We start from the raw sequence: 10,370 nt of genomic DNA on the forward strand, positions 1-10,370 counted from the left end.
TCGGTAAGGGATGTCCTACTCCGTTTGTTTTGGTTTTCCGGTTCCGTGTGGGGTACCGGGACGAGTGGCGATTTTTTCTTTCCATATGCGTATTTCTTCACAAGTGCTTGAACTTCCATGCGGAAATCCATTTTGTCTTCGGGTTCCATGAGATGGACATGTGGAAGCAAACTTTTGAAGAAATCCGCATCGTCTTCATTTTCTGCATTCGTCCTACGGTTCACCTTTCTTTCCAGAAGCTCTAGCTTCCTAGCCTCAATATCGACTAGCTGCTATTCTTTCCTCGTTCCGAACGGTATGTTTTGAAGATCCCGAAGCTTCCGGATATGGAACACTTTCGTCCAAGCTTTCTTCCATAAACTCCACGTCGTCTCCGTCAACAGGATTACTAGATTCTCCCGAAGCTCTTGAAAGGTTCCCGCCGGACTTTCGGGGTTTCAGCTGATGTCGAAGGAACACCATCGACTCGAAACAAGGCCAGGTGGTATACGCTTCGAAGTTCAACCTGGAAGCGTCACCTGACCTTGATTCCGGTATCTTCCGCAATTCCTTCGAAAAAGTGTCACGGAGATTTTTCCACTTTTTCTTCGCCGAATCAGCTGTGATTGAAAAAAAAAATTATATATATTTATAGTTCTGATGTGCACAAATATAAAACAATATTTAAACTTACATGTTGTGTCTCCTCCTAGCTCAGTAGCCACCGTCCTCCACAGCTTCTCTATTTCTATCCGGTTCCGGTAGAACTTAGTGGTTTTGTCCCACAAGGGCCTTTTCGCAAACACGCAATTGATTAAATTTTCTGTTTGATCGATCTCCATTTTTTAAATTTCAAAATCAAACACGACACGACCAAACAAAACCAACGCAACAGTTGATCAAAAAATAAAAATGTCAATTGAATAGCGGGGCAGTGTAAAATTTTGTTAGCGTGTTCAAAGCGATTGAAAGCGGTGAACCAAACACAAATCAGGTTCGCCGCGTCTGATCGCAAATTCTCATTGGTTTCACTATGTCAGGTTTATGCGATTCACATACAGTTCTACCAAATGTGGTTCACCGCATTGATTCGCATTCGCCGGTTCGCATCGCATCGCATTCACTATGTCATCGGCCTTACTCTGCCAGTCGCCATCGCGTTTTTTTTCTTCCCGCGAGTTGTTCCGGTTGGTTCTGCCGATATTGGCCCCGTTGAGAAGCTGCCACGGGACTCACCTATCAACGAACGCCAGTCGCACGCAGAACGCTGGAAGCGAACCCGGGAAAAGGCGACAGAAAAGTCGGGACAGCATCCGCTGGACGTGAGGGAGCCGACACCTCCCGCCGTGAGAGGCCAATTCGCCAGAGACGGAGCTATTCGGAGAGCGGACATCCCTCAACAAAACGTTGCGACCCGAAACCACCCACTGAAATTCAACGGTTTGAACGCAGCCAACAAGAACCGATTGGGACAGCCAAGTTCGGCATTGACCAAGCCGCTCAGAAGTTGCTATTCTCTGGCCCCGGATTCTGGACATTTCTGAGGAGCTGAGGCCAAGCGGCGAGAGAGCTGAACTGGACCATCGAGACTCTTCAGCGACAGCGCCGATTTCCGGATTGGAAGGCGATCGCCCAATTCCAGTGGTGCTCAAATCTGCTTTGATTATTTGTTTATTTGTATAAAAAATCAACGGATCACATGTTGATCCAAATGATAACTTAATCCTAATTAACTTTCTAAAATTAAAATCCACTCGACACAGTTCTAGACACGTCTAATATTTTCCTTCGGAACACATTTCTCGAAACGTCAAAGTCAAAATACTCAACAAAACGATCAAAAGTTTTTAAGATTCCCACAAAAGCGCTGTTGGCCCCATAGTTGTTCAGACAAATGGGAACGTAAAGCTGCAAATGCTGGTTTCTTAATCCTCGGGGTCGTACACTAAGAGGGACAGCCTCCAGCAGCGTGGGAGAGTCTATTCTCGATGTCAGCAGGTTAGCCACAATCAGAGCTCGAGTAGCGTTCCTACGAACTTGAAGCGTATCCAAATCTATTAGGCGGCAACGATTTTCGTAGCTTGGCAGACGAAACGGATCGTGCCAATTCAGGTGACGTAGTGCATACCGCAGGAAGCGCCGCTGGATAGCCTCGATTCGTTCAGCTTCGTTCTGATAGAAGGGGCACCAGCTGATGCGTACTCGAGGATGGAACGAACTATGCAGCAATAAAGACTTTTAAGGCAGTACACGTCTTTGAAGTCTTTGGCTATGCGAAACAGGAATCCAAGGTTTCTAGAAGCTTTGTCAACAACATAGTTCGTATGTGTCTTGTACTCCAGCCGTTGATCGAGGATAACTCCTAGATCGTTGATGTGTTCGACTCGGGTGATGGTATCGCTTCCAAGGATGTACTCAGCATGAAGAGTGTGCCGCTTACGGGAAAATGTCATAACCGAGCATTTGCTGCGGTTCAAAGGCAGGCAGTTAATGTCGCACCAGTGAGCAAATTCGGAAAATTGCTGCTGTAAAAAGTCGATGTCGTCTTGGTTGTTTATGGCGTGAAAAAGTTTGAGGTCATCAGCACAGCATAAGCGAGTTTGGTGCCGTCCAGAAGCGAGAGTGCGTCATTGAAGTAGATTACGAAAATTTTCGGTCCTAAATGGCTTCCTTGGGGCACACCTGAAGGGGCAGGGAATTGCCTGGAAAAGGATTCACCAGTTCGAAAGGATAATTTCCGTCCCGTTAAATAACCCCGGAACCAATCCAGAAGAGATCCACAGAATCCTAAGCGTCCGAGCTTTGCAATAGCAATATCATGGTTCACCTTGTCGAACGCAGCAGAGAGATCAGTGTAAATGGCGTCAGTTTGGGTCTTCCTGGCAAAGCAGTCTTGAATGAAAGATGTGAAGCTCAGTAAGTTGGTAGTTGTGGATCGTTTAGGCATGAATCCATGCTGGTCGTTGGAAATGTGAGGCTTGCAGAACGAGAAAACAGGATCCATAACAACCAAACTTTGGATATCGCGCATAGAGCTGAAATCCCACGGTAGTTGCTAACATCTCGCTTGTCCCCTTGTTTGTGGACAGGAAACATATGAGCTTCCTTCCATAATGAGGGAAAAATTGCGTTGTCCAGCGATGAATGAAAAATATATTTGATGGGAGTCAGCAAAAGTGGCATAAAACGTTTGAAAAAAGTTGCTGGTATACCGTCCGGGCCTAGAGGTAAAATATTCCGGACAGCCCTGGTTAGTTGCTCTGAAGAAATGCCCTCAGTTGTAAAGACGCTTGAGAATTTCCCGGCGAAGAGCTCACAAATGTCGGAGTCGGAATCAGCTGTGTTGTTGTCCAGAAACATGTGGGACGGGAGCCCTGTTTCTTTCCACTGATTTTTTACGTGCTTCCAAATTTTTTTTGGACTGGTCTTGAAGTTTCGCTGTAGCCGATTAAGATAATTTTGGTAGCAGCGCTTACTGGTCTTTTTATATGCCGAGTTCAGTTTGCGGTATTCGTTCTGAGCGTAGAGCGACTTGTGCTTGTTATAGTTACGAAGAGCACGTTTTTAAGCTGTCTTGAGTTGCCGCAGTTCTTTAGTGACCCACGGAGTCCGTAGATTAGCACCTACGCTACGTTTCGGCACATGGCGATCGATGGTGTAATTAAGGATATTCGTAAATGTCTCTACAGCTGCGTTGGGATTAGAAAGATCGAGCTCGACTTCCCATTCAATGGATTCCAGAACGCGCGAGATAGCTTCGAAATCCATATTCTTGAAATCTTTATAGTAAGACGTTTTCTCAATGGGAGAATATAACCTAGCGGCACCGAGTGAGACCACTAGAGCTCGGTGATGTAGGACAGCTTTGACGAGTGGAGCGGGAGCTAAATCGATCGTCGGTATCCTGAACCCTTCGTTAACAAAGCAGAGGTCAAGCTTCCTGCCGTTCTCGTTTTCAATGTTATTTATCTGACGTAGAGTCGCTTTGCTTAAGGCATCTAAGTAAACGCTGCAGGGCGCCGTGAAAGAAGAACGCGCAGGATCTGGAAACAGAAAGCCGCCTTGTGAAGAGCACCATTTCAAGCCTGGCATGTTGAAGTCGCCGATGACGAGGATATCATCTTCAGGAGAGCAAATGGAACTTACTTTGAAGAGGCAACGTGAAAAAGAATCGGCTACAACCAGGTCACTGGAACGATCAGGAGGCACGTACACTACGCAAACATAGAGTTTCCGATCTCCAAGATCGATGCGGGTCCAAAGAATTTCCAGATTAACCCAAGAATCGTCTTCAATAAGCATGGCGGGGAGTTTAGATTTAACGGCAAGTAACACACCGCCTCCGGTCGACTTTTTGCTGTTGAGTGCACTTCGATCACAACGAAACACTGCGTAATCAGAGCCGATAACCTGACTAGATAGAGTGCGGTCGTTAAGCCATGTTTCAGTTAAGGCGATAATGTCGTAGCAGGAACACGAAGTGGCGAGGAAATAGTCAATCAAGCAAGAATTGACACCACCAACATTCTGATAGTAAATGTTAATCGAGTCGGCTGATTCAGAAGCACAACAGGAACGATGATCACTGGAAAGGCAAATTCCATCAGGCGGAGAAGGACTGTCGGTGATATATAACTTGCCAGATAACGCAGGCTGGAGAACCCCTTCACCACAGACGAGCTCAGGGCCGGGACGACTGTTGACGCTGGATGGAATCAGCGCGACTGAGTCGAAGGGCTCAGGGGTCTCCGTAATTCCTAGTTCGTTGCTTCCCGGTGCTGGAGGCCAAGAGGAAGTCATAGGATTTACGAGGTCCGGAAGATTTGACGGAGTGCATCTGTGGTAGAGTGGAAACAGGATGCGCGAAGGGCATGTTCTTAACATAAGCTGGTACTTGCCTGGAGAACCCCGTCACCTCCAACGAACTCAGGGCCAGGACGACTGAAGACGCAGGCAGGAAAAAGCGCGACTGAGTCGAAGGGCTCCGGGGTCTCCATAAAGCTCAAGTCGATGAATCCTGGTGTTGAATCCCAAGAAGAAAATGCCGAGGCACTTGCGGGAAATAAATGCTGGTAGCTCTCGAAGCGTCTGTGATGGTGTAAAATATTTGCTTTGGTCATCTGATGACGTAGGAGGTCGCTGCAAAGAGTAAGAACGAGAGAATCCAAGTAAGTGGTAGCACTTATAAGAAGGAAAGGAGAAAGAAGAAGAAGCGGCTGAGTAAAAAAGAGGCGGAAGAATAAGAAAAGGTGTGATCTGGCGGAAAAGAAAGAAGAGCGAGATAGAGGAAAAGAAGAAGAGGAGCGAGGCAGAGAAGAAGAAGAGCGAGGCAGAGAAGAAGAAGAAGAAGAGAGAGACAGAGAAGAAGAAGAAAACGATGAAATTATTGTAGAGCAAGGAGAAGGAGATTCCAGCATGCGAAAGAGGAGTAGGCATGCAATGAATTATGAGAATTTAGTTTATAAGCAACATATTTTAATTTGGTTTTGTTTTGTGGCGTAATTTTATGAATGTTAGTGATTTGTGTTTCCTCCCCCATTGCTAGCCGGGAGTGAAGATAAAGAATTTCAACATAGTTTACAATATTGTTGTATGTAAATAAAAACGCAAAAAAAAACTGAGCAACGAGAATGCTATTTACATTTGGATTTTGTCTGCTATAAACGCAGTTGATAAAAGGCTAATCAGATTCTATAGAAGTGTTTCGAGTCAACACATCAATATTTCACTGATCAGTGATTACAACTTATCATGCAACGAATCAACAATTGATAGTTGAGTGCATGAGTTGTTTAAAGTACGTACATATATACAAACAATGATGTTCCAAAGCGGTTGAAAAAAAAATCAACAGTTCTAAAACCGAAAACGATGAAGTGGCAGCATGTTGTTCTACATTTTACCAGAACGACAATGTGGCAGCCAGAGCACAATGATGGCGGGAAATTTTCCACTAACACCGACATCCAAATGTACAGCATTCCGAACCAAATCACGTCTCGGAAGCCCGTTATTGACTGTAACCGATGCCGATACCTATCGGAAATATTATTATTGAGTTTGGGGGGCGGAACGTGGTTTTGGTTTTGCTCTGTGGTTCCCCCCAAATGATGCTGGCTAACTAAAAGTGCACTCGTCTCTTGGTGGCGCGATTGGCATGTCAATGGTACCGTCGATTGCGATCAATCTATTTATTGAATTATCGAGATTTAACAAGTTGGTTGATGGCGTTCCCAGTTCCAGGTCCCTTGAAATTGCTTTCTCTAGATAAATGGTGCTTTTTTGCATAGAATTCAATTATATTCCTGCGAAACTGCATAATGAACAATTTTCACTTGAATAGATAAATCGAACAGCTGGTTTCGGTACAAATTAAATTAGTGAATCGCTGATTTTCGTTGCTAAAAAATAAACCTTGCAGTTCCACGATATTTTGATCGGTTAATTAAAGAATTAAATTCCAGTGAAATAAAAGTATTTGAATAGAATTCATAGAATTTAAAAAACCAATAATTTCAATTCAATTTTCATGTTCATTCGATCTCTAGCATTTTTCAAAACTTGAACGAACTTGATTTCATTTGAATAAACAGGTTAGAATTCGAAGCAAGTGAAACAATTAACATCGTGCTAAAAATAGGCAATGGACGTCAAAACTTTAGGGCATAATTTTATGAATTTACAAAATGAAAAAAAAAAACTTAGAATTTCATAGAAGGTTTTGATTTCTATTGTTGTAATATTTTGACCTTTACAATTATACGTAAAGAAGCTAAAAACAAAAACTTGGGTGATTTTTGTTTCTTATTCAGTTGTACTTAAACATATAGCAAATTTAAGCTTCTATGAAGGTTAAATTATGAAAAAAAAGTTTTTTTTTACCCCCATCATGTTTGTAAAATGTGCCCTATCCTATCTATAACAGGCTTAGAGAAAAAAAATATGATTTTTACAACTAAAACATCGAATCTTACATAAATATAGTTGATTGGTTCTTTCCTGGGAATTCGAGCGAGCCAACCATCAGATTATGCGATGCCACGAAAGATTAAATGGCTGATTTAGCGAACGCATCAGCATCGAAATTCCAACAAGAGTTTTAAGTCAATCATTCGTATGGCTGTTTTCAGCGTAAATACTGCTCACCATGAACGTCTGAAATTGTCGATTCGAAATATTAATATCCATTTACTTTGAAAATATCGCAATTTTTTTTACTGCCACGAAAATGCTTCTATTCCGTCTACGGGTTTTCAAGTATCATTCCAAATTTTGTCTGAAAATGCAGAAGACTATGAGCTGCTAAATTTCACTAATCACTAATCGTACTTCCATAGCCAGAACTTATGTCTGAGTCACAAAGAATAATAAAAGTGTCTTATTATTTTTCTTGTCTTTGTTTATTTTTTTTAATCATTTTAACATACAAACATTAAAATGTTAAAAAACATTAATTGGTTGAGCCCTTGGATCCTTCTCCAGGGAACTCCACCAGTTGTCGCAAGGTTTATCTCTTGCGTTGGGTTTTCTATTTCAAAGACGAGGGGTTCTGCATCCACTGTGAATATACATATTTTTATATTGAAGACTTTTACAGCCGCCGCTATGATTTCGGAACCGCACCATGCACCATCTTTGTAGAAGATTTTCCAAGTATCGATCAATATTGTGCCGGTTTAATTCCTGATCTAAGTCTTCCAGTTGTAAGGCGTTTATTCCACAGACCTCATTCAGGATCATGTACTGGAAGTCGTTCATGTTTTGGCGCATGTATTCTACACAACGATTCTACAAGTCTCGTATCGCTCCTAGGTGTTCAGAAGTTCCAGGTCTCGTACCTAGGGTTAAAATTTCATATTTTCCAGTTTCAAATAAGTGCAGTTACCATCCGGAGCTGTTTTTGAAATCCACACTTTTTGTTTTCCTCTGGACACTGTGCTGATAAACTCGCCATTCATTTTCCTTTAGGAGGCTGGATGCAATTCGTGGATTCGCAAACGAAATGTGAAAGAGATGTGCTGGAGGTTTCCTCCTCTGACTTTTGTTTTCTATACTGGAATGAATCCACGATAATCTTCTTTATTTCAGCATTTCATTGGTATGATGCAAAATGCAATAATTGAAATCTCCGATATTTTCAAAAATAAAAAGATTCGAACTAATTCCTGATTCATTCTCTAAAATATGATGTTGTGTTATACCAAATTACAGTCACCCATTACTGTCAATTCCTTTAAGGGGAACTATTATGCCCCATCTGAGCGAATCACGATACATGTACAAATCATGTATAGCTGCAGGGATCTGTGTAAAACGCAGACATCTTTTCGTTGGTTTTGGTGAGGCTAGGTATCGCGAAGTTAAATATGGAAGCTATCTTTGAGCTTTCCAAACTTTGGTTCCTGACTTATGGAATCGTGCACTTGTACCATAAGTTTCCTAGTTTCTTTGTCCGTTCTTAGTGCATATTTCTGATGAGGGTAACGCATTTGCCTATTGACAACTTTACCAGGATGCAAACATTACGTACAACCATATCGTCCGTTAGACTGCTTTGAACAAAAATTTCTTGTCGTGCGACTGAATCCATGCAATTTTGAAGAAGAAAAATTTTATAATTTGTCGAACCAATTACCATTCCTTCCCGTTGGCGTCTTATTTCTTTGATAAAAGGCTTATGAAATAATGCTGGATTAGGTTTGCCTCTAGTGAACCACAGCGCTGCCATAATGAGGTTATTTTTACAAAACTTTAGCTTCGGTGGCAAATCGTTGATGGCCAAAAAAACCGGGTTAATTGGTTTTTTATTCTTGCATTTAAACGAAGAGGGCCCATCTTCATTTGCCGTAAGTGTTACATATTGTTCAACTTCTTAGGCAAAAATTAATTTAGCCAAAATCCCTTGTTTGATGTCCGAGAATTTTTTTTTCATTCCTATCGTTTCTTTATATGTTTCAATTTCTGTGGCATACTTCAAAACAGTTTCTCTGATTTGTTGTTCTATGGGTAGTGCAATAAAATAATCGATTTTAGTAGAATCGCATCCTTCTACTGGACATATAATATCATCATCAGGTATGCTGACAAATCTGTAAAATTATAAGGCAGAATCTTTTATTTATTCTGTATGATCTCACCCACACTGGCATTTTTCATAAAAATATTACCTTTCGGCTAAATAGGAATCGAGAAAAACACTTGCAAACGAAGCATATGTTTCGGGAAAACGTTTTATCTAAACATTCATAACATGTCTTCCAAACCAATCTGCGTGAGTTTATGTTTCACATAAAAATATAAAAGCATAAACAGTAAATCGATTTTTCGAATGTTCGTAGAATAAATAACAAAATCTTGAAGGTTATAGAATGAATCCTAAAATGTTATAGATCTAAGCATTTGAAATAAGAATTTAATCAATAGTACCTCCTAATCCATCTGGAGCTATTGCATGAACATTTCATTAACATTTGTCGGTTCGCCTCGATTATCAGATGAATCATCCAAAATTAGATTCATGTTGGCTGGTCTAAAAGTTGTAAAGTTTCGGATAGAGGGTCATCAAACCAGTAACAACAAATTACTTTAGGAACGACCAAAGACAAAATAGAACGAGTCTATTCGATTTATTAACGCACGTAAACTTTTAGATTCACAAATCGCGGAAAACCGAAAACGAACCGAAATCACAAAACCCGATGTCTTTGTTTACAACTGCTAACACTATAATTTTATACAAATCAATTTTGGGTTCCTTACAACTGGAAGATGGCTGATGCTGTGCAGATTTTCTGTCATTCACAGATGAATCCGGCGAGGATTCTTGGGTTGCGAGACTTGCTAATATATTAGAATCGGTAATCGATTCCATGTTTTCCTGATTGGAAACTGTCGCCCGCTCATTAGGCAATAAACATAATTCATTTGATGTTTTATCGGTAGCTGGGTTGCGTGAAATGCGTTTTATATTTGCCTTAAAATGTTTATGTCACCATCAGATTCTGATTTTGTTTCAGATGTTCACTCTTACCTTCTTTGTATATTTTTTCCCACTCCATGGCTCCATTAAATAATACTGTCGAGGTCGACGCTGATTTTCTATGGATTCCACGTTCAAATTGTGTTAAAAATGGGTGTAATCGTTGAAGAAAAGTGTTTTCTACAAATGCCAATGATTTTTTATTGCTCCAATTGCTATAGTTGTTTCAAAACTTGATTTTTAAAAATCATATGTATTGTTCTCAGAGGTGAACCAGCCTGTGGCTGAAAACCTCTTGAATAAAGACAAAAAAAAACCACATTCAGAGCCACAGAACAAAACTGTGTTGCAAATACGAGCAGCTGTGTATTCAATACGCACCTAGCAGCCGAACGCACCCGAAAGCAGCCGA

At 41.2% G+C, this 10,370-nt stretch overlaps 1 protein-coding gene across 1 annotated transcript; it reads right to left on the reverse strand.

The window, feature by feature from the left end:
- Nucleotides 1-255: 255 nt before the first annotated feature.
- LOC129742397 (uncharacterized) lies at nucleotides 256-821 on the reverse strand. The gene is made up of 2 exons (XM_055734296.1): nucleotides 674-821; nucleotides 256-599 (listed from the first exon to the last, which is right to left on the reverse strand). The coding sequence occupies exons 1-2, from the start codon at nucleotides 819-821 to the stop codon at nucleotides 256-258; spliced, it is 492 nt and encodes a 163-aa protein (XP_055590271.1).
- Between the last annotated feature and the right edge of the window lie 9,549 nt (nucleotides 822-10,370).

The sequence above is a fragment of the Uranotaenia lowii genome, chromosome 2, assembly GCF_029784155.1.
Source record: "Uranotaenia lowii strain MFRU-FL chromosome 2, ASM2978415v1, whole genome shotgun sequence".
Classification (NCBI taxonomy): Eukaryota; Metazoa; Arthropoda; class Insecta; order Diptera; family Culicidae; genus Uranotaenia; species Uranotaenia lowii.

What these genes read in the sequence shown, in the direction of transcription:
- LOC129742397 (XM_055734296.1), bottom strand. Translation starts at nt 821, where the DNA reads ATGGAGATCGATCAAACAGAAAATTTAATCAATTGCGTGTTTGCGAAA. An exon ending in GCTAGGAGGAGACACAACAT is followed by an intron (nt 600 to 673) that starts GTAAGTTTAAAT and finishes TTTCAATCACAG; the next exon opens with CTGATTCGGCGAAGAAAAAG.